At 46.0% G+C, this 24,181-nt stretch overlaps 1 protein-coding gene across 2 annotated transcripts in view; it reads right to left on the reverse strand.

Annotated features, from left to right (window-relative positions):
- Nucleotides 1–23,906, reverse strand: part of LOC142582686 (uncharacterized) — a 35,942-nt gene extending 12,036 nt beyond the window's left edge. For both annotated transcript variants that reach the window (XR_012828469.1, XM_075692634.1), the window contains exons 1-8: nt 23,381–23,906; nt 23,200–23,302; nt 22,946–23,103; nt 20,260–20,630; nt 16,373–16,565; nt 15,801–15,911; nt 12,580–12,710; nt 11,718–11,780 (exon numbers count right to left, since the gene is read on the reverse strand). Coding sequence is in view for 1 of the 2 variants with exons in the window: in XM_075692634.1 (XP_075548749.1) it covers nt 11,718–11,780; nt 12,580–12,710; nt 15,801–15,911; nt 16,373–16,565; nt 20,260–20,630; nt 22,946–23,103; nt 23,200–23,302; nt 23,381–23,431 (1,181 nt within the window). In the remaining variant the exon portion in view is untranslated. The remainder of the gene's footprint in view (nt 1–11,717; nt 11,781–12,579; nt 12,711–15,800; nt 15,912–16,372; nt 16,566–20,259; nt 20,631–22,945; nt 23,104–23,199; nt 23,303–23,380) is intronic.
- Between the last annotated feature and the right edge of the window lie 275 nt (nt 23,907–24,181).

Below are 24,181 nucleotides of genomic sequence, written 5' to 3' on the forward strand. Positions count from 1 at the left end.
ACCAGCTCTGCATTTACAAGGTTTGCCTCTCCGCAGTGGGCAGAACATTTTGACATCATTTTGGACCACATGATGGTGTTCAGTGAGTTGCGGTGCGAGGCGAAGGGAAGACAGTCACACAACTTTGCTACTTTTGGGTGCATATTGCCGCGTCTGTAAGACGATAAGGACGATGATGAGGAAGTCGCTAGTGAAGCAGTGGAAATCACCAGTGCACAGTACTAAGAAATTGTCTTGGTTACTGTTCCTGTTGGTCAGTGCTTTTAACTCCAGAGTTTCTGAAATCAATGTACAGGGACACTACTATATGGAATAACTGAGTGCGCAGTGCCTATTTCATCTTTGTTGCTATTATGGGTGATCTACCAAAGACAATTTAACAGATGACAGGCAGACCAAGGCCTCCATTCTACTACTATACAGGAGGCCACTGAGGCCACCTGTAGCGTAAAGCATGAATGCATCGAAAATGCAAGTGTAACAATGTGGTGAGGAAATTACATCTTTACACAATAATGCATCATTACAGGGGCCCTAAAACACTGTTTATTGATGTTGATAAATGCATTTGAAGCTAAAATAGGCTATTTGAGAAATACTTTGTAGCAAAAAGTACTTCAATGCGCTCAGCAAAAGCGGAGTTTTTGGTAATCAAAGATTGCCAAAACACCGTGGAGGGGTTCATCAACCCTTCACGGTGCTCCTGCTCCTTCTTTAATGCCTTGCACTGTGAAAGCTATGGCGTAGCAGGGTGTGCACAAGGCTTCACTTCAGAAACATCATTGTGGCAAACAGTTCAAATTTAATTTTGGATGTTCACGCTGACGCTACTACTTCCGATTATGGTGCCCAACAATGAGCCAAACTTGGAGGCTATCCTTCAACTTATGATTGAGTTCCTGGTATCTCATCCCTTTGCTGTGCTACAGTGTACTGGATAGCTAGGCATGGCTGTGTTTTCTCGTATCGAGTGGCGTGAGTAGCACATTTCGTTTCGTACTTATCTCTACAGCAATCGCACTATTTCTGAGGGTCAAATGAAACACTGTCTTTATGTTCGCTTGTGTGAGTACATCAACAGTGGTCACATCGGGTAAGCAATGCATGTCGCACTGCCGACTCGCTTTGAAAAAATTCCTAATGTAACAAGCTTCGACCATGATTGGCGCTTGGGCTGGCTCGCCACATGCCTGGAGCCATGTCAGGCTCATTGCGGAGCTCAGTGGTGGCAGCGGCGATATCTACGCTATGGTGCAGACTGCAGCCATATGCAACTGTAGTGCCTAACTATAGTCAACACTTACAATGTGCACAACAGGGCTGGAGTGTACGCTCACACTCATATGCTATGGTCTGGCTGTGCTACATGGTGTGGACCTGCTTTGTCCTGCACCAACTTGACAGATAGTAGCCACATCCAAATTGCACATTTTGAAGTGCTGCCAATAGCTCAATGCAAAGCGACGTCTGTCAAGGCGTCTAGCCAGGACCAGCCAGGAGTGAGCGCACGATGGCAAGCATATGCGTGGTCTGACCTAAAATTTCACATGGTTTGAGGCTAGTTTAGTGTTCAAAACTAATAGAAATTTGTGAGACCTGACTAATATGACACCGATAAGTAGCAGTCCGGCCAAAGTTTAATTCCTACACGGGCAGCTGCAACTGAGCATGAGCAGATGATCGTCATGTTCTTCTCGAAGAATGAAATTCTTATCAAATTTCAAAATGCAGATTTTTGCTTGCTTCAGCCTGTATATTAAATTGAGTCCGTAAATATACATAGTAACAGCAGGAAGAAGCCTACTGATTCAAACACACTGCTGAACCATGCACCTTTCCTAACTGATGTCAGCTGTCAGCCAACAGCAGCCATCTCTGGGAATCTTGCATATGAGGAAATATGTAAGCCACTGGCAGCTTCAACATGGATGAGAGGAAGGCCTCGTTTGATAACAGAGTGTTTGAGAAAAAGGTAACTTTGTGCTCCGCTTTCGAGCTCCACGCGCTGTGCACCACTGCAAAAGTTGGCTGAGATGTTCACAGCAGCATATGAAATCTGCAGACTTTTTTAACCATGCCTGAAGAATGGTTCAGGACACCTTTAAATAAAGTGCAGATAATTTACACTACTAGTACTAACATTGCACACATAAAGATGCGCAGGGCATAAAGTTATGTGCTGGGGCTTCCTAGAATGACATATCGGTAGGGGTGTGCGAAAATTCAAAAGATTCGAATATTATATTTTTAATTTTTGTATTTGATTTGAAAACTAGGTATTCGAGGATTTTCGAATATTCAATTGGATACGAATGTTTGCAACAAATTGAACATATTGCTGGCTGTGCGGGAGCGAACACGGTTCTTAGCGCTTATTTCTATCTAGTCTAAGAAAGTGTGCCTGTTTGCAATAATTTCATGCTGCTGGCAAAATTTCGCCTGTAAGATATGCTCAGCCATTGGACGTCTAAGATTTGCAGAAAAGCCAGCCTCAGTAGCAAGGGGCACGGGTTTGGGAACAGCGAGGGTGCACTCTTTTGCAGTTTCCACCCCCACTACTGAGCTTATTGCTTGAGAGAAAATTCTATGAGTGACGACTGGTACAGTTAATATGCCTCTGATTTTACCGGAAACTAATGCGGTATAATAAGGCACAGGTTATCATTGAAAAGAAAGGTGTACAATTAATGCATTCTACCAGTGCTAACATATGGAGCAGAAACTTGGAGACTGACAAAGAATCTTGGGAACAAGTTAAGGACCGTGCAAAGAGCGATGGAACGAAGAATGTTAGGCATGTAGAGAAGGATTAGAGCAATATAGTAGGTCGTCCTCTTCAGCGCTTTTGCTAGTGAATGCCGCTTTCGCTCGAAGTCCGTGTTCTGCCTAGACTGTCCCTGCTGCGCTGCCTTTAGTCCGATCAAATAAACACCTTAACATTTGGTGGAGGTGCTGGGTAACAACCTCTGCGGAGCTGAGAGGTGTAGCACATTTTGGTGGAGCTCAGGCAAAGCCACATTGATCTCCTGCTCAGTGGCGCGGCGGAGTGGAGACACAAAACGCGGTGAAGGCTCCTGTGTATGCTGCGGCTGCGCAAATATCAGCGATGATAGTTGGCGGGCAACCTCCTCATGGGCGAATGCCTTAATTTCCTCGAGCAACACAGACTGGTCCGAAATCGTAGCCAAAGCAGCGAGGGGTTCGTCGTGCAATGAAGAGTGAGGGGTCAATGACCGCTGCCGCCGTAACTCTTTATAGCTTTGGCACAATGTGATTATTTCGGCCACGGAACGAGGATTCTTGCTGAGCAACATGTTGAAGGCGTCATCTTCAATACCTTTCACTACATGACTCATCCGCTCAGACTCTGCCATGGTCGAGTTCGCTTTCTTGCATAGGTCCAGGATGTCCTCAATGTAACTGGTGAATGATTCACCCGGCTGCTGAGAGCATGCCTGCAAACGCTGCTCGGCATGCAGCTTACGAACAGTGGGGCAACCAAATACATTGACAAGGGTGGTCTTGAAGGCAGACCAGGTTGGGAAATCTGCTTCGTGGTTGTTATACCACAGACTGGCGACACCCGCGAGGTAGAACAGCACAATGTTTAGTCAGGCTGGTTCATTCCACTTGTTATGCATGCTGGCCCTCTCGTATGCGGTGAGCTAGTCTTCCACATCGGTGTCAGCAGCGCCCGTGAAGATGGCAGGGTCGTGGCGACGAGGTACACCGGGACATGCGGTTGGTGCAGGAGAAGGTGTTTGCTGGGAGGCATCCTGAGGCATGGTAGGATGGCAGGGCACGGGATCGAAGTTCCAGGGTGGGAGGTTTGAGCGCACAACACTTTCCACCAAATGTGGCATGCTTTTGCAATCGTGTGCAGCCTTCTAGCACCGCATCATGCCCGACAAGTCATTTTGTCAGTTCTCCCCGCCCATACGATGACCCGCCTTCTGACTTGTCACCGGCAGTGTGCCTGAGGCCTGTCACTCGCTGTTCGCCCTCTCCACGTCGTCGCTCACTATTGCCAATGCAGTCTCGCGCCTTCACTCGCGAGGAAAAAATCTAGTCATCGCAGTCCACGAGGCACGCGCTGAGATGCTATCGAAATCTGGAAGCCCTCAATGAAGTCCATCGAATGTGACAGACATGTTTGTGGACGTTGTTCCAGCACTGGAGCCACTGTATCCGTTATGACCGCGCAACTTAACTGTCTGCTTCGAAAAGTGGTGATGCCTATTTCTGGACTATCCCTCCATACAGCCAGTGCTCTGTGTGTTCACCCCACAGTGGCATGCACCGCTCGTGTTGTCATTGCGGTCGTTCTATACGCCATCGAATTCATGATCGTTTCCTCATGCTCGCATGACCTTTGTTTAGGCTGGGATTTGTATGGGTATGGGCCACTTCCCCTGACATCTGCTAGTAACCGCTGGGCCATTGTGGCTGTTGACAACCTCACGCGATACGCCGAAACTGCCGCCCTCCCAGTGGCTACAGCGCATGATGTTGCCTCCCTCCTGCTTCACTGATTCATACTGTGTCATGGTTCACCACAGGAGTTGCTCAGCAATTGCAGACATGTCTTCTTATCGGAAGTCGTTGAAGCCATCCGAAAAGACACTGGTGGGATGCGCTTCACATTGGCTCCGCTGTTTTTCTATGATTGTGCCGAATTATCACCTTGTGCTCCAAAAATTCTTGCACCAAGTGTTCCGTGAAGTCATCAGGACCACAAGGATACCTGCCTTTGAGGTAGGGAACAATTTTTTTGGGACTTTAAGGACAGTTTTGTACACACCCGAGCCGAGTCGTCGCTAAGCCTGGGCATGCTCCGCCGACCGCTTGGCCTAGCCACCGCAGCTGCCTCTGCCGACGGGCGGACACTGCTGGGACGGACATTATTCCAAATTCTACCAGCATCATGGCCACTTCCATGAGTGTTGAAATGGAGGGGGCAGATATTCACCCAAAGAAGTAACCAGGGACCCTGGGCTGGCGCATCGCCAGTGAACGCAAGTCCCGGCCACGTCAGCGAGACCTAGGCCTACCCAACGTACTTCAATCAAAACCGTCCGGTGCCGGTCGTCGACCCGGGCATGCTAAAGGCAAGTCAATCAAGGGAGCGCGCATGCCTATGTTGCCACGAGACAATACCAAGATGGTGGTGAGACCATGCGAGGGTCTCAATGTCAGCAAGGTCGGCCATATAGAAGTTGGCCAGGCCATTTATGTTGCTGTGGGAGTCACCAAAAAAGAATGGATCTGGAATGTGATATGCCCAAATTACCAGCAAAACATTGTTATCATCAGTACTTCAAAGACAGAAAATGCTAACCGGTATGTGAGAGTCACCCAGATTCTTGTACAAGGCAAGGAGCACGAGGTCAGTGCCTACGAATCAGCCCCCCATGGCATGACCAAGGCATCCTCCTCGGAGACACGGTTCAAGAAATCAACGGGAACATCATCAACGAATATAACCCCGCTGCTGTAGAGGCCAACCACATCACCAACATGACGTCTGCGATGATTGCCTTCAATGGACCGAAAGTGCCGAACTATGTTCGTTATGGGGACCTGCTTGCCAAATGCTCGTTATACAGAAAACAGATATCTGCTATCAGTGCGGTCACCTGGGTCACTGCATGGGTGTTTGCCTGAATCCGACAGACCGGATTTGCCGAGGATGCGGCGCTCCTAATTCTGATGACACAAGTGTACCCACAAGTGTGACCTCTGTGGAGACGAACATTTGACTGCAAACAAGGTGTGCAAAGCTCGCTTCAAGATCCTGTACGTGGTACGGGAACACGAGTGGGAGTGGAGAAACGCCAACAACACGTCAGCGGAAGCCTCCAAACTGCCATGTTGACAGGGTGCAGCTACATCAGAGAACCGGAACCGCTCTCTCTCCCGTGACGACAGGAGAGGATGGAGCAGCAGCTGCGCCTCAAGGTCAGACTCGAGAGCGTCGTCGCCGGGTGATGCGGCCGGGAGTAGCTGCAGCGGGCGCCGCCAGGAGTCATGCTCAAGGTCGAAGACCCGGAGCCAGATGCCGATGAGGAGATGCTGCTAAACAGATGGGCTGGGCAGTTAGATCTCCTATGGCTCTTAGCAATGAAGATTTCCCTCCCCTTCCCAATACCCCTAAGAAAGATTGTGAGGAATGCATGCAACTCAAACACTTATAGTTATGGAAAATCATCAAATCAGCATGCTTCTTGCGCACATGGAGGCGTTAGAAAAATCGAAAAGCAGCGAGGATGACACAAAATGCAAAATTGCCAAGAGGGATGCTCAGCCAGAGCTCCCAGTAACAGCTATGGAGGCAGAGAAAATTTAATTGAGTCCGTCTGAGGAGCCGGTTAAGGCTAAGCCCATTCAAGCCCTCACTGAGATGGTCACACAGCTTGCCAGCCACATCGGCTTGGTAACGTCCAGAATGGCCAAGTTCGACGCGCTAGAGGCTAATGTCAACTAGCTCAACCTAACCACTCAGAAGGCCAAAAAGAGAGCCCCATATGGAAAACCATGTATGGCAAGTAGTCTCACGACCACCAACCTGAGCCAAGATGGGGAACAGGTGTAAATATAGGAAGGAAGATACAATGACCTTAGCCCAATGGAACTGTCGAGGAATCAAGGACAAAATAGGGGAATTACAGCAATACATAGATAATGCAGAACACAAGCCGGATATCCTTGCAATACAAGAAACGAACTCGTGACCCAAACTCCCAGGGTACATCACATACACCAATCCCAGTGAGAAAAGCACAGCAATCCTAGTCCGAGGCAACATAGCTGCGACGCAGCACATGACCAGCCAGAGAGGGTGTGAACGCGTTTTTTTGGAAATTCACAGCAGAAGCATAGGAAGCAAAGACAACATCTTTATACTCAACACATACTGCCGGCCCTCCAAGGACTTGGACATAGAGGGCATGCTACTCGACAGCAAGGGAGAGGTGGGCAGGAGACCCCTATTGATATTAGGAGATTTCAGTGCACCTCACTCAATATGGGGCTACAAATTTTGCTCAAAGAGAGGCAGGGTGCTGGCGAACCTCATGGATCAGCGCAACATAGCCCTCCTCAACGAACCAGACACTCCCACCTGCATGGGCACAAGTACATCCCGGGACACCACTCCAAACCTTACCCTGCTGAGTGGAACCTTGGGCGCAATACTCGACAGCAAGGGAGAGGCGGGCAGCAGACCCCTATTGACATTAGGAGATTTCAGTATGCCTCACTCAATATGGGGCTACGAATTTTGCTCAAAGAGAGGCAGGGTGCTGGCAGACCTCGTGAATCAGTACAACCTAGCCCTCCTCAATGAACCAGACACTCCCACCCACATGGGCACAAGTACATTCCGGGATACTCAATATCACGATCAGGGGGGCCGCGTTCAAGGCTTGAATGGATACAGCAAAAATAACAGACTGCGACAAGCTTGCAAAAATGCAAGCAGCCGACGAAGACGAGGACACGAACAGCACCAAACCACATAGGGAGTGGGCCAAGGAACAACTCGAGCTGGTAGAGAAATACACCCAGAAAATGGCGACCACACTGCAGACACCCTGTGTGGACGCAAAGCTTGCCCACCTTTGGAAAGCATGACACAGCCTCACCAGACGCTGGAAGAAACAACGACACAACAAAAAACTTTGCAAATGCATCCATGAACCCAGCAAGCAAGCTGCTGAATATGCGTCCAAGCTGTGCAGAGAGAACTGGCTGAGTATGTGTGACAGAACGCCAGGCACCCGTCTACCAGGAAGACGTGGTGCCTCCTCCATCACCTGATCAACCCTCTTGGCAGCAAGAGCACCACTAATCGAACCCTCACACGCACCCTCAACAACTATACTGGGGGTGCCGACGAGCTCATCAACGACCTGAAGGCCAAGTACCTGAAAACGGAAAAGGGCGACATCGCACCTCCCGACTGTGCAGAACCTACTAATGACGCAATATACAAGCCATTCAACGACACCGAATTGGTCTTGGCTATCTCCGAGAGCAACAGGGGCAGCGCACCAGGACCCAATACCATCACTTACAAGTTACTCAACAACCTCGAGGACAAGGCCCGCAGAGAGCTGCTCGAGTATATCAATCGGGTCTGGGAGTCTGGCAAACTTTCGTCGGAATGGAATGGCAAAAGTTCGCTTCACACCCAAGCCTGGGAAGACACCTCACATCGACAACATGTGACCCATATCCCTCACGTCCTGTGTGGGGAGGTCATGGAGCGTATGGTAATCAAGAGGTTGCAGCGACATCTGGATGCCACCGACCAGATGCCAGAGATAATGTGTGGCTTTAGGCAACACCTGGGCACCCAGATGTTCTTGTACAGCTCAACGAGCTGGTAATCAAGCGGGCAATAAAGCAGGTGCCGCGAGCTCTACTCTCTACGTTGCGAAGTGAGAACGTACAACTACATCCAAGACTTTCTAGGCAACTAAACGGCCACGATCAGAATAGGAGAGGAGACATCTCAACTGATCTCCCCGGGAGATAGAGGAACGCCGCAAGGTTCAGTCCTCTCTCCCCTCCTGTTCAACATGGCTCTCCTGCTGTTGCCCAAGCTTCTTGAATCAATAGATGGCCTGGGCCATGCATTATAAGCAGATGACACCATTCTCTGGACTGCGAGGGCAGGGTCAAATGGCATGGTCGAATGGCTGGATGGAAGACTTGCTCCAAAAAGGGGCTGACACGGTCAACAGCTATGCGAAGACCTGTGGCCTTTGCTGTTCGCCTCAAAAGTCGGAGCTGACCATTGTCAGACCGCATGCATCAGAGAAACAAGCAGAAAACATAAGAATCACTCTGGAAGGGATCCGGATCCTCCCAGTACCTCAACTCAGGATCCTGGGCCTCCCTTGTGCCTCATTCAGGCGTTTGTTATCTTACAAATTGCCTATGCAGCGCCGTACATGCAACTCCTCAAGAAGGACATCATACAACTTGACACAATAATCAAGAAAGCCATGAAGCAGGCCCTGGATATTCCCATAAATTCATCCACGACAACATTACTTCAAATGGCATTCCACAACACAGTAGCCAAGCTTGTAGAAGCCCACCTATCCAATCAAAGCATCCGCCTTAGCCCGACCAAGGCGGGTATAAGCGTCTTGTGCATGAATGGATGGCAAGAATCACACTACACCCATGACAGCCAATTGTCCAAAAAGTGGGCTGAGAAGCTGGAATGTGAACTACTACCACGCAACATGAACCCCACAAGGCACGCCAGATGACGCGACACTCGGGCAAGAGCCACCTCCGGGACCCCGGAGGAAGATGACACTGTGCTATACACAGAAGCCTTTCTACACAAACGCTCCACGAGGGCAACCGTTGCGGTCGCCGGGCTGGACAAGCTGGTCACCTATGCATCAATCAACACTCCGTCTTCGGAGGAAGCAGAAGAAGCAACGATAGCCCTCACACTCCGGCAACCTAACATCACCAAGATTGTCATGGACTCACAAGCTGCGTACAAGAACTACAGATCTGGCTGGGTGTCCCTTGCAGCACTAAAAATCCTTGGAAAAGCTATGCCTCCTAAACAAAAATCGAACTAGTTTGGGTTCCAGTCCACTCCTCAGTTGAGGGCAACGAATATGCTCATCAACAGGCACGAGCGCTCAACTCTCGGGCCATCGAGGGGGAGGCAAGGGGATGGCGACCCATTACCAGTTACACAGATATAGACAAGTATTACAGGAACAGTAGGAAGACATTCCTACACACCCACCACTCCTTGACCAGAGCTGAGCAAACAATATACAGGCAAATCCAGGCAGGATCCCTTCCCCACCCCTGCCTCCAAAACAGAATATACCCAGAAAGATACGAGAACACATGTCCTCACTGTAATGCACAAGGCACCCTCCGGCACATCATAGAAGAGTGCAATTTCTACAAAGACCACCCTCCACCTATACCCATAACTAACCCCCCTACTATCCCCACCCTCTACGAGCGATGGGAGATCTTGCTATCCAGCCCCGCCTTGGAAGACCACTGCTGACTGATCCACAGGGGCCAGGTGGCACTGGTAGCATATGGAACCCATGAAGAGGGAGCCACCTCATCAGGCGCTTAATGCGCTCCATTCCATTACGGATCAATAAAGTTGTTTCTCTCTCTGTCCTCAAAGAGGGCCACGTTGTGCACTGCACAACTACTACTTGCCATCTACAGACCAATGGCCTCACAGAACGCTATAACCATACACTTGGTGACATGCTTGCAATGTATGTAGCCTCCAACCACACAAATTGGGATGCCATTCTGCTTTTCACAGCCTATGCCTACAGTACTGCTTATTCAGAGCACCACTGGCTTTTCACCCTTTTTCTTATTGTACGGCCAGCACCCATTGCACACAATCGACACAATCATCGTGCAGATGCAACCGTACAAGTCGGATGCATCTAAGTGTGCGCCTATTTCTGCCACAGCCAGACATGCCAAAGACTGCTGCGATTTCGCACAGGCCTTTACTTCAAATGACCAAGAGTGCCAGAAGTGCGTTCGCAATGACACCACTTTTGCGCCCACGTTCCTCCCCAGAGTGTTTGTGTGGCTCTCGATCTCTTCCACTGCACCTGGTCTCTCTTCGAAACTACTGCCCAAGTATGAAGGCCCCTGCTGCATTGTTGAATGCACATCTCTGGTCAACTGCACGATCGAGCCTGTTCAACCATCTTCGGACGTGCACCATCGTGGACAAGACATTGTCAACGTCGAATGCCTCAAGACCTGCTATGACCCACTCATAGTGACAGGCTGTTAGGTTACCGGGTGGCTTCCTTTTCATTATCAGGGGTAATTGTAGAGAAGGATTGGAATGATATAGTGGGTCGTCCTCTTCAGTGCTTTTTCTTGTGAATGCCACTCACGCTTGGAATCATTGCTCCGCCTAGACTGTCACTGCTGTGCTGCTCCTAGTCTGATCAAATAAACACCCAGGCATAACGTTAAAAGTCAGAAAGAGAGTGGTGTGGATCAGAGAGCAAACAGAGATAGTCAATATTCTAACTGACATAAAGAGAAAAAAATGTAGCTGGGCAGGTCATGTAATGCATAGGTTAGATAACCGGTGGACCATTAGGGTTACACAATGGGTGCCAAGAGAAGGGAAGTGCAGTCGAGGACAGCAAAGAACTAGGTGGGGTGATGATGAAGTAAGGAAATTCGCAGGTGCAAGTTGGAATCAGTAGGTGCAGGACAGGAGTAATTGGAGATTGCAGGGCTGCAGTGGGCACAAAATAGGCTGATGATGATGATGATGAGAACAGAAAACTAGCAGAAATTATTCAATTTTCCAAAGCTAACATGAGCCAAATACACAATCTTTTAGTATACCGGCTTATTAGTTAATTTTTTTTGTTATCAATGAGAATGTAATTGCAATGTTCCAAAATGCTAAAATAAACCAACTTGCATATAAATGTATGTGCATATAATTATTCGATATTCTACTCAATATCTGATGCTAAGTATTCGTATTCGATTCATATTCAAGAATTTCGCACACCCCTACATATTGGTAACTGAACAAGCACGAAGCCTCAACATATCAATGAGGCAAATGGCACGGGTTGCAGTTTTTATGCATGGTTGAATAACAGAAAACAAAAACAATGACACACAACACATTACGATAAACATCAAAGCATCACCTGTTGTTTTCTCTGTTTTTCTTTTTCCGTTCATCGTCAACGGCCTCTATGCACCGGTGTTTTCTGTCATAAAATGAAAAAGCATGAACATTGACCATATAATAGTGACAACATACCAATTATAAAGCTGACAGCACAATGAGCATAATGTGACAGCAAGACTGAATAATAATAAAAAAATAGAACAGACCCTTTTCATAATTGCAAAGCTAGCTTTTCTGCAGGGCAGTTTGCCCGGTGGCATAGTCATTGTTGCAAACAGTGTGTAAAAGTGCAGTTGGCTTGTATTATGACATGGAAAATGTAGACATGGCTCTCGTGACGAAACCATGTGCAAGAGATAAGTCCCAGCATGTGCAGCTAGCACTCTGTCTTCATTTGAACAATGATCGGTGCCGCCATCAGTTGGGCAAATGTGCTGCAAGGGGAAGCACACTTGCTGATTGAGAAAAGGGTCTATTAGGCTAAGCCTAACAATATGTAGTTTCTCCTAAACGAAGTGCTGCACCAGTGGATATGGAAACATACTTTTAGAAAATGTCAAATGACATCTGAGGTTGGCTTTCTACCACTGCTTTGATGTTTTCTTGTTAAAGCTTATATACCAGGAGGAAAGAAATCTCTCCTCATATTCCTAGCACCAATTCAGAATATATTGTTGTGAGAATACAAGATAAGGATTATACATATGAAAAAGAGAATGTCATACTGGTAAGAACACAGCTAACATGCAAGGTGGCACAGGCACTTGGTTAACAAGATGTGCCACAGGGTATGTCGATTGAATCATCTGATTGCATGTTATTCTAGGGGACTTGTTCCAGAAATGTTGTTTGCTGCGAAGCATCATTTCTCCACTTACCTATCGCTAATATTTGGGTCTGATGCTGCAATTGGAGGCTTGGTCATCTGAGGTGTGGGCAGCGCACATTTTGTTGCCTGCTTCTGATTGGTGCTGCTGAGGCCTTTGACAACTAGTGTATCCTTCAATTTCTGTAGACAATATCATGTAAAAAAAGAAGAGAAAGAAAGAAAATAAAGATCCATGAGAGATACTGCAGACAGCGATCACAAAATTTAAAAAGCAGAGAGAAAGGACTGCGTATTGTCTGCAATGAATGCTACAATTTATGGCAAACTTTCTTTAAATAAAATATATTACAAAACAAGGACAGGGTGTTTACTAAGTCAACATTTTCTAATTCCCCGAGTTTTCCAGGTTTTCCCTGAGTGCCTTCGAAAGATTCCCTGAGTGACCCAAAAATTTGCTTTAAGTCAAGCCTGGCTGACACCATGTCGCCCGATGCTGTCACTCTCTAGCAAGCATGTTAAAAAAAAAACACTTAATTGAGTTTGCATAGTAGAAAGTAGCGTTTATTTTATTATAAAAGAAAACGGAAGGGATTGGCTAGTAAAATGCACAGCAAATAAGATATCTTCAATATGAAATGGTAAAACCCATTTCAAATTGAGTCGAACATTTTCAAATATGAATAAAAAGGAGATGTACACAGAAACAAATATTTTCGACTATGAGCTATTTGTATCAACTGATAGCATTGTATCAACTGATAGCAAGTTCATTGGTATGAAGCCTGAACTTTGTCACAAGTGAGATTCTCTCTCAACAGCTGGTATATCAACCTCAACTGCCGTGACATACTCTCAGCCCACACACAACACCTCAGTGTTGCATTTCACTGCTTTAAAGAGTTTGGTTTGGATGAGGGACACCTGCATCTCGGCATCAGCCAACACTTTGTTTTTTGAGCTCAAGCTTCTTCAAAGAAGTGGCGGCACGCTTCCTTTCCCGTTCATTCCTCAATACCTAGGTCTTTTGTGTTCTGATCCTCCTTCCGCCGTGCGTGTGCCGCACAGACCATTTGGAGCATCCTCTTGGTCAGTCAACGCCCGATTTTTCGGACTCCTTAGGGACCGCGAAAGCGTCCGAAAAATCGGATAGTTTGTAAAAATGAATGCATGTCTTTAACTGCCCTTAAGGGCTCAAATCTCCACAGGCACATCTGAAAAGCTGTGAAGGCCTGCCAGTACACTTATTAGGCATATCGGTACTCGTACTGGGACAGGAGATGGCGGGTGCCCTTGTATATAATTAAGGAATTCATACTGGGTCCCGTGACAATTGCCCCTTGCCACGCTTGTTATGCTTCACCGCAATACTTACACGTATGCTTCACAGCGTAACATTTGTGTATTGAGGCGAAGATTACTTTCAGGAACCGGCATTATGCAAAGCAACGTGCTTTCCGAGCTCCGAAGCCAATCGCAAGGACCACAAAGGTGGACTCGGTGCCATTGCTGGCAGCGGAGAATTCTTTTAATGAAAAACACGGCCCCCAACGGCAAGAAGCTTAATAGCAACCGTCGAAGCAACTAGGCCTAGCATTACCGCAGTGGTGGCTACGGCTGCCTGCATATCTGCTGCGCGCGAGAGCGCCGGCTTGAGGCGGCGAGGTAATCAAAGCAGCAGCGGTGGAGGCTTTGATTGATGCAGTTTGGGACCTGCGCTGGCGACAAAAAATACGGAAAATCGGACGGCGAACGGTTCCTGCGTCCGAAATTTCAGGTACATTTTCAGAGCTGTTCTTGTACATTGACTCTATGGGGTATGTGGTGGCGTCGCGAAGCCGTCCGAATTATCGGGCATCTGGAAAGTCGGTCGTTGACTGTACACTGGCAACTCCTCCAGCCGATGACACGCGTCAAAGAATATTCGCTGCGGTTCCTCTCTGTTACTCGAGCAAGTATTACCGCGACTTTTGTTCCATTGCAATAAAATTACAGCTAATTTTCCCTGATAGAAGCACAAATTCCCTGAGTTGTCTTTGGGTATTTCCAGACTACTCAAAATTCCTGAGAATTCCCGGTTTTCCCGGTTGGTAGACACCCTGAAATAAGAGCCATCTCATGCCTCGTAATGTAGCTCAACCAGCAAGAAACTATAGAATTTAAGTATATGCCATCTAAGTTTCAAGATTGCAGTTAGAGATTTATGTCACAAGCTGCAACATGACTACACTACCTGCGTAGCTTCTGCATTGTTGCCTGCTATGTATAAAATGGAGCACTGAGACAGTGATCAGGTACATCACAGCAATGTTACAGTAACACGCGTTGATGGACTTGCAAAAGAACATACCGAACCTCTCATGACAATCCTAAAATAACAGTGCATAAATGTTCTGTCAGATCTGCTTCAGAAAAAACAGATCAAATGCTTCACAGGCACAGAGGCATGGGCTTGTGCATTACATCAATTAGAATGCGGTGAGATCCAGTTCCATTGAGTTCCAGTCTGTCGTCAGCAGACTACTTCAATGCAGTATTACAATAACTATACATGTCATCCTGAGTCAGTGGTCCACAGGCCTCAACACTTTTGTCGGCGCTGACAAAATTCTAAACAAATGACATCCCCTATGGCAAGTTGTGATCACTGCAGAACTGGTTACTGCTGCCACCGTCAACTAGGGAAGTAGCAACGCAGTCTGCTGAATCTCTTGTGTTTTCAAGCTTTAGTGACTGCGACATGCATATTGGGATGCTGGTGGTGGTCAAACTAACCGAAGCAGCATGCTTCTCCCTTCTAACTAAAGGAGTTTTCAATTCATAGCAATATATGGCTTCCTGCTGGGACTTTCCAGTGCATTCAAATTAGGTGAAATGTAAAATTACTGAGGTCAAAGTAATCGGAGCCGACTGTAGTCATTACATCAAGAATTTGTCTTATCTGTGTTTGTTATCTTAAGGTTCGATTGCATATGTGAGTAACTAGCCATGGCATCAACTTGGAAAATCAATTTATCTAAAACAATTTTTTACATTTGTCGTTTACAGCCATTCTGTAACAAAACTATCATGCATAACATGTATCTACATCTTTTTCCATGTGCAATAAAATCCAGCTGCTGCCTGTAAGTAGTCTTTAAAAAAAAAAGAAAAGTAGACTACACTGTAGTCTACTGTTTGACTTAGACATCTACTACACATATACCCAAGTCAATAGACACAGAATTAGACCCTCGTCACAGAGCATGCAGTTAACACAAATGTTTTACTAACTGTTTCTGTGTTCTGTTGCAGGAGAGGAACAGACTCAGCAGGCAATTGTGTTGTGGCCCCAATGGTGGGAGCCGAGTTGGCTACAATCAGCAGCCGGACATTGTCACCAATCTGCAAGTAACATAACGATGAATGCAGCAAGGCAAAGAATACAATAGGAAGAACTTCAAGAACAATGTCAGACATTGATGGCACCCCTGGATGAAGTACTTTGTCCAGTACTGACACCTTCTGTCACATCCAGGGCCCTCATTCAACATATAAAAAATAGAGAGATTGACTTGTATGAAAACTGATGAGGTTGGCCTCTAACCATACAACTGGCCTGCTACTCTAGATTACTAGGCTGAAAGATGAGAAAGGAGGAGGAGAAAAAAGAAAAGAATAAATTAAAGCAGAGAAGGCACACACAAAAAAGAAAGGAACACAAGTACACAGACACAAACTTTCAAAGAAAATAAAACCTCTCTCAGAACATACATGGATATGTGAACTAGATGAATCAGGATATGACAGGAAATGTACACCACAATCTACAAGTATCTACAAAATGGGGCAGACAGTTGACTGACCTGAATAACATTGGAAGGTGTAATGATGGTGGTTGCCTTGGAGCCAGGCAATGAGCCCACAGGTGGCAATATAGGAGTAACAGTTGGTGCTATGACTGGGGCTACCACTGGTGCCACCTTGTTCGTGCAAACTCCTGGAAGCACTTGGGCAACAGGGCTAGTCACCGCTAGGACACTGTCAGCAGAAATTGTCCTAGGAATGGGTAAATATGAATTATGAAATGGACACACTCTGTAAACATGAAGGCCGCATGAAGACTTGTGACCCAGAGGAGTAAAAGTCATGCAGTCATCAGCAGCAGCAGCCTATTTCAGTACACTTTAGGACAACGATCTGCCTCAAGCGATCTTATTACCTCTCACCTGCTTCAGTCAACTCAAGTCTATGCCAGTAAATTCTCTAATTTCATCACTTAAATTATGTGGTTTTATATGCCAAAACCACAATCTGATTACGAGGCATGCCGTAGTGGGGGAATCCGGATTGATTTTGACCACTTGGGGTTCTTTAACGTACACCTCAATCTACGTACACAGGTGTATTAACATTTTTCCCTGATGTTGGAAAATCCAATTCCCAGTTATAGTGAAATTGCAAAAAACACTTCCTTATACTTAGGTTTAAAATACATGGTACAGTGTGGTCAAGAAGTTATAAAAATGTAAACAATTAAATCAAGAATTTCATTATATTGAAGTTTATTATATGAGGTTTAATAGTATCCCCATTATTACACCCTTTCTAAAAATTATGAAGGAATATCTTAAACAAGCACTGTAACATTCCAATTAATCATATAATGGCCTCATTATTAAATGACATTTCACGGACCTCGAGCTGCAAAAATTTTTCGAAGCTTTCAAGCACAAGTGGAGTTAAACTTAGTTATCGCACTGATTAGTGGCTTTTCCTCTCCTTTCGTCTACACTGGCGTGCAAGAAGCTGCACAAGGGAGGTGATAAGGGGGCAAGGCCCTGACCAAAAGTTGAGTCTCTTGCTAGTGAGAGGGCTTGTCTCAGCACCCCGTGGCACTATCGTATCTGTGCTGTGCAGCATGCAGCTGCAACCTCGGGGGCCACACACAGCAGATGCAGCTACGCGCAACTGTTGTGTGTGACTGGCAGCACAAAGATGAAATACTTCTTTTTTGTCTTCTTGAGATTGCAGACATATGCTTTTCATTTATTTAACTGAAAATCAGCACTAATAGTATTACTGAGAATGTTCTTGAGATCACAAAATCAGCCAATAACTGCTGATGGGCTTGGCTGCTTGCACATAGCTGCACAACGACACTGCGAAGGAGAGAGCTAGCGATATTTTGCTCTTTCTTACAGGAGATTGTAAATTCCCTGCTGCATGAAGCGCTGCAATATTTGGCTTACATGTTCATGGGATCCTCGTTTACAACTGGCAATGTTTTCTTCTCATGTTTGGAAAGGGATTCTGAGCCCCTTTAATTGAAAGGCACTGTACTCGAGCCAGTGTGTTCCATATTGAAGAAAAGGTGCTGGCAGGGCCCCTCTAAAGCGAGGAACACAGAAAACTATATCTATTCACAATATACTGTGCTTTCAAAGTTAAACTTATTACGAGCTGCAGCTAGGCTGTCGATCCAGGATCCGACAGCCAGCGAGCTAGACCTCCTGGCGATTGCCAGCTCACCTCATTTGCTCGTTCGCCACCGTCAGTGTTGAGAAAATCAAAAGTATTATAATTCAAGCGCAACATAATAGTGTACATGTTGTGATCAACACAGGCACTTTATTATGAGCTGCATGCGCTGGTGTCGCAGGCACCAACTCTCTCGGATCCGATGGCCCAGCGAGCTAGGCCTGCTGGCTCATAGCCATCGGTGGCTGTCAATGGCGCTGATGCTATAGTTGGCCCTACGAAAAATTTGCTGCTCACATAGAGATGTTTTTATTGGCATCGTTTGTGTAAAACGAAAGAGCTGCACAAATACGCTTGTTTTTCACTTTCTTTGCAAAGTTATGAAACATTCCAAGCATCCATACAGGGGCAGCTGTCCTGGCTGGAGCTATGGGCTGGTTGCTTGTTCGTACCATGTGCCCCAAATCATTGCAAGCACCAAGTTGGACTCTGATGCGCTGCATGACAGATCGTGGACAAATTTGCATCACCTGTCTTGTGCTTAATTTTAATTGAAATGCTAAACAGCTATGCAAATGCAACTTGTGCTGATGCTTTAGGCTCCTTGGCAGACGCACCGTGAACAGAAAATTGTAGTCAGAAAACGTGTTCACAACTAACATACGGAACGTCATGGAGCAGGCACGTGGCCTGGGGTGACCCGGCACCCCCTGAAATTGAGCAGCAGCCCCCCCTCCCCCCTTCCCCCACGCGACCACTTCTCACAACTCACCTATTCCTAAAACGCCACTAAATCAATCTTTAGACTTGACAGCTATTCGGCAGTCAACCTTTTGCTACCTTTCTCACTCCTTTTGGATGGCGGTAATTATCGCCATCTCCTGGGTGGGGTGTGAAGGACAGTTTACTCATTGATTCGGTGCCCGCGTAATTAACTCGAGATGTGTTGTCACCATCTATTGCAACGGTCACATGTTTCTCTGTTGCTTTGTTGGTTCAACCTTCTTTGTTTAAACTGATCCAGGAACCAGGAAAGGGATTCAGTTTGTAGTCAGCCATACTGTATGCTCGTGGAATGAGTTGTGGCCATAGAAAGCGCCAGTTGCATTTAACTTTTCCTTTTGCTTCATTGTTTTCTCGAGTGAAGGCTCGCTGCAACACTGGCAGATCCTCGAAACCACATACCCATCATATGGGTTAGATAAGGTGGAAAATAAAATCATGTGAAACAGCGTCCATCATAAACCCTGCAATAACTGTTAAACCCATCAGCAATGTGAATGTCACCTGTTACCTCGTGTGGTTTTTCCCTAATTGTACAGCACTTTTCACACAAAATTGGCAACTGGAAGCAAGAGTCGCAAGGATTAGGGAAATTAAGCGACCTACTAAGGAAGAGAGCCGAGGCAACAGCCAAACTGGAATGAAAAGTGAAAAGTAACAAGTTTGACAATTGCTTGTGAAAATACTTATGGATCAACATCTTTTTATTTAAAAAGGAAGTAGAGAAAACGCTTCCGGAAGTGAATGATTCCATGTGTTTTGAATGACGCTTCTACAGTTATCAATCGACCTGCCTGATGTAGCCACTTCTCTGCTGTGCTAATGTGGGTGTTTTCTAACCTTCTGTGGTGGGTGTAGTATGTCGAGAAACGCAGCGTCCCGAACTCCATGTGGCTGTACAGCACTGGCGGCCGCACATGGTTTTGCAAATTCTCAAATAACAATACGAGATGGTTTTGGCACTTAACTTGGCAGAGCAGTAAACGATGGATCTAAAAGAACTATGATTGTTCCCCAAATATATATTTCTCTATAATTCTTCCAGAGCAAATTCAAAAAACGCTACTAGAAATTTTTATTTTACATTTTCGCTTGTTACTTGTTCTTGCCAGCGTTCTTCCTGCGCTCTTTCCAGCGCCAAGTAGCAGGTCAGAACACTGATTCAGGCCGACGTCTCAGCTTTTCTCTCATAATAAATACCTTTTTCCTGCGCAAGTCCATTTGATGTGCTTTTTGTAAAGTAAAGGAGAGGTGTATCTTGCAGGAGTACCTATGAGATATGCCTTATTTCATTTCTCTTTTGTGGGTTTACGTTTTTATGGCAAATGGTGGTGATTATTAATATTTGTACTAGTAAAGGTACCTTTCCCCCCCATTTGCGTAGAAAAGTTACGTAGTGTTGCGCCCCCCACTCGAAAAACAGTCCTGGGTACGTCATGGAGATACAATCCTAGCCTGTCATGGAGAGCTTAGGTGCAAAACAACTAACCCAGTCACAGCAGCTTGTGCCTCACCAGGCGTGCTCACTTGAAGCACAGTAGGTTTGTCACTAATGATTGGTCCTGGTGATGCTTCCTCCTTTGCGTCAATAGCAGCTGCAACCACTGTTGCCTCTTCAAGTGAAATGCTACTTTCACTTGCAGTTGAAGCACTAGTTGAGACAGGTGGTTCACTGGATGACGGTGCGCTAGTGCTGTCATTAGACGCCTCTGCCTTGAGGGTGAGTAAAGGGGCTCGCCCGAATTCAGGAACTGCTGAAGCTGGAGTGAACTGACCCCGCAGTGAAAGTGGGTCGGCTGTGACAGGCAGAATGCAGGGTGTGTTGAGCGGCTCACTTGTTATAGGGATGTGGCTTGGCTCCTGCAAAAACAGCAATGACATCAGCACTTAATATAGGAAGATTTCGCCCAATGAGGATATCTTCGACCGAGGCTACTATGTCAATACTAGTGTCGTGGTGATTGTGCATGCGCAGTTGCTGTACTGTGTGTATGGTATGAAGAGGCAGGCTCACAACATACAGGCACGAGAAAAATGAGAAGGATAACACAAACACTGTGTCTACTATCTTTTGCCCGTCTTTATGTGCGAGTGTTTCGTATGCCTGCCTTTCCATACCATGAATTCATACTAACTTGCTCAGCTTTTAGTCATTTCAAGAGGCTGCATGATCTCTCAGGGCTACGACTGAGAGTGAATTGTATGTCATACTCCTGAATATTCTGCGGTGTACCATACACTGAATGGATTTCACAAACTGCAAAACTTTTGCTTTTCTGCTATTTTCTTTGATTTTTGCTATGTCCAAGTGTACATGAACTGCCATACGTGGTACTGCTTAAATATTCACAGGCAATAGTTGTACTGTGTGCTAGTATCTTCTCTGAAGGATGTAGTGAAAGTGAATCATGCATCCCTATTTTCAATGTCAATGCACAATGTCAATCAATGCATAGCATGGATATGTGTGTTAGCTGTGCCTACACATCATATATAAAGTAGAACCCGCTTAAACGGAAGTTTAAGCAAATGACACAGAAATCAAGAACAATAGTTTTATTTGAAACGCATATAGTGTGTTTTAATTTTACAGAGGTCAACAAACTGATGTGCAAAAGTGAGAAGTGGGCAAGTTGGTATAGAAGCATAGCTAAATTCAGAGCACGAACTACTGGGACACAAGCTAAGGCACAAGAAAAGTGCCATGTCCTGTCCCAGGTTCAGGAACCAGGTGCATGAATCTTCTATTCATCCTTCATTATCCGCTACATCAATTAACAATATGATACTTCGTCATGCGTCACATTTTTTATGTCATCCACTTTTGTAGCCAGTGTGAGGAATTTGTGCTCTCTCGCTTACTGACTGACGCTATCACAAGACAAGGGAGGCAATGCGAACGCTGCATAGCAGCCATTTATGACCCAGTGCTAAAACTGCCTGATCAATTGTATTTTTACCGACTGTTTGAACATCACCATTTTACATGGTTGTTGGACCATTCATGTTTTGTACGTGGTAAAACAGTCCATTAAATATGTGGTAGTTTCGGTTCGAGTTCTGTTCTGGAGTACACAGAGAAAGTGTTCTATTTAAGTGCAGTTTGTTAACATGGACGGCCAACCGATGTTGTTACCATCATTCTGTTTATCTGGCATTTCTGTTAAAGTGAGTTTTGTTTATTCGGAGTTTGCTACTAAAATGTACAATCTGTATACAGTATTTTGTCAGTATCCCAGTTGCAATGTACAAAGGACAAAATCTTTTATCAAGCAACAGACTTATTTCACGAGTTTTACTATGTTACCACTGCCACAAAGCATGCCAGTATTAGTAGTCTTTGTTGAGCTTGCGAAAAAAAAAAAAAAAATCCGCATGAAGAGAGTTGTGCTTGTACCATGAAAAACCTGGTTACCCTACGGGATCAAAAGGTGGGAAGGTTAGCTTAAAAACATTCTACAATAAGAGTGGGCTTGAGCAGATGCACCCCCCCCCCAATCCCCATTAAAACTTAATTGGAAAAATGCACAATGGCATTGTCCTCAGCATTTCTGACAATGTTGCCTTGAACCTTAAGCACAGCAGGAAAGAGGCAACAGCTATGACCACCATGGTGCTGACAGGCCTGGTTGCTGTGCATGAGCTCAGAACAAGGTGAAATTGGTTTATTGAAGAGCTCCTCAGTTGTACTCCCAGAAAATAATGTACTGGTGTCAAATACTTTGGCTTACTTAGCGTAAATTTTATACAGCACAATGCAAAGTGCCATGTAAGCAACAGAGTTCAGCTGGAGTTCAGCAATGGAGTTCAGCTGTTTTGCCAAGCAAGCCTGAAACCTCTTACAACAGCTGGGGCCTATTCTTACATGCTAGTTAAAAGTCTGAAGTCTGGGGTGACATAAGGCACACACACACACACATGCTGTCATTGATGGCTCCCTCCAATGCTTATGGTGTTTTTACCACGTATACCTGGAGGCACATCGCAGTTTCCGAAATCGGGTAGTGCAACTTCACTCATGTTAGTAGTCAAGATTATGGAGTTTACCGGGTGGCACTTTGCATGGGCATAAACTAACCCATCATGAGGTGCAACGATGTGCCTATTACCTAATTGTGATGCTCATTATCGGTGCAAGGTTCACAGGACAATCGTCTAGTGCACAATAAGTTTACCTTTGTGACAATTTCCCCGTTAGATGCTCTACGAAAGTCCGCCTCAAATGGATTGACAGCGTGAACAGGCTCGGGGGTGGTGAACTCAGGTTGGAGCTCTTGAAACAGGCCTGCCTCTTCAATTATGTCCATAAATCTCGTTGGTGTAGGAGTTTGCTCTGCAAGTGAGAAGAACGACCGAACTGTGTTACGAGGAAGCTTTCTTCCGTCATCCTCTTACTACACTGTGAAGTGATTACTTTTTACACACATACCAATGCAGTTCCTTGGGCCTGCGCCAGTGTTCGCGAAATTCAATGACAGCATCATTTTGTGCCTCCTTTTGTGGCTCGTCAGCTTGTCTTCGCACACAAACTTCTGTTAAGAAGAAAAACCATACGAAAGAGGCGTGTCAACGTCGTTGCTGTAAACACGTAGCACGTCATGACGACTTACGATTCCACAGCCTGACACGTCGCAGGCAAACGGTTTCTCCGCATCAGCCATGGGTACTGATGTCTAACTGATGTAAATTTCAAAGCACACAACGTCGTCTGCCGTAGCAATTAAAGCCAGGGGTGGTAGCAAACTGACACGAAACATTCACACAATCGCCGAACGATCACTCATACGATGTACACATGCTCCGTGCAAACATCAACGGTTCACACACTGAATGAACGGATCAGGAAGACAACGGTATTCTGATGATTGGAGCATCATTTTTCCCGAAGTTCAGCATCGGTCGAGACACGGGGCACGACAACCCCAAGAATGGCAGTGTCAAACAACAGCTGAGTACACAGTCAAATGCACCGTCTTCATCTTGTAGGAAGGCACACGATAACATATCGCTGAAACGTTCATGATGCTTCACAGATGCTGCTCGGCCGAAACAAAACACGGCCAACAGCAGACAGGCCCACGCATAGAAACTCTATGCGCCCACGCATACTTGCAAAGAGACTTATTAATGATACCAAGTCTTGTCATTTTTGGGTGAATAGAGTGTACGAACGCTACCACTCATACGAGAAGTTTTCTGGTTCACCGGGGATAGCGCTGATAGGCTGGTTGTTTTATTAATGATGATACCTTAGATGATGGCGTACTGGCTTTGGCCTTGCGCTGCTAAGCCAAAGGGCGCGTGATCGAATCCCGGCTGCGGTGGCCGCACTTCGATGTGGGCAAAATGGTGAAATGCAAGAATTGGCAAAAATGCGAGTACTACGGAGCCCAGCGCGTTTACGACCCCTG

Source organism: Dermacentor variabilis, chromosome 5 (genome assembly GCF_050947875.1).
Source record: "Dermacentor variabilis isolate Ectoservices chromosome 5, ASM5094787v1, whole genome shotgun sequence".
Classification (NCBI taxonomy): Eukaryota; Metazoa; Arthropoda; class Arachnida; order Ixodida; family Ixodidae; genus Dermacentor; species Dermacentor variabilis.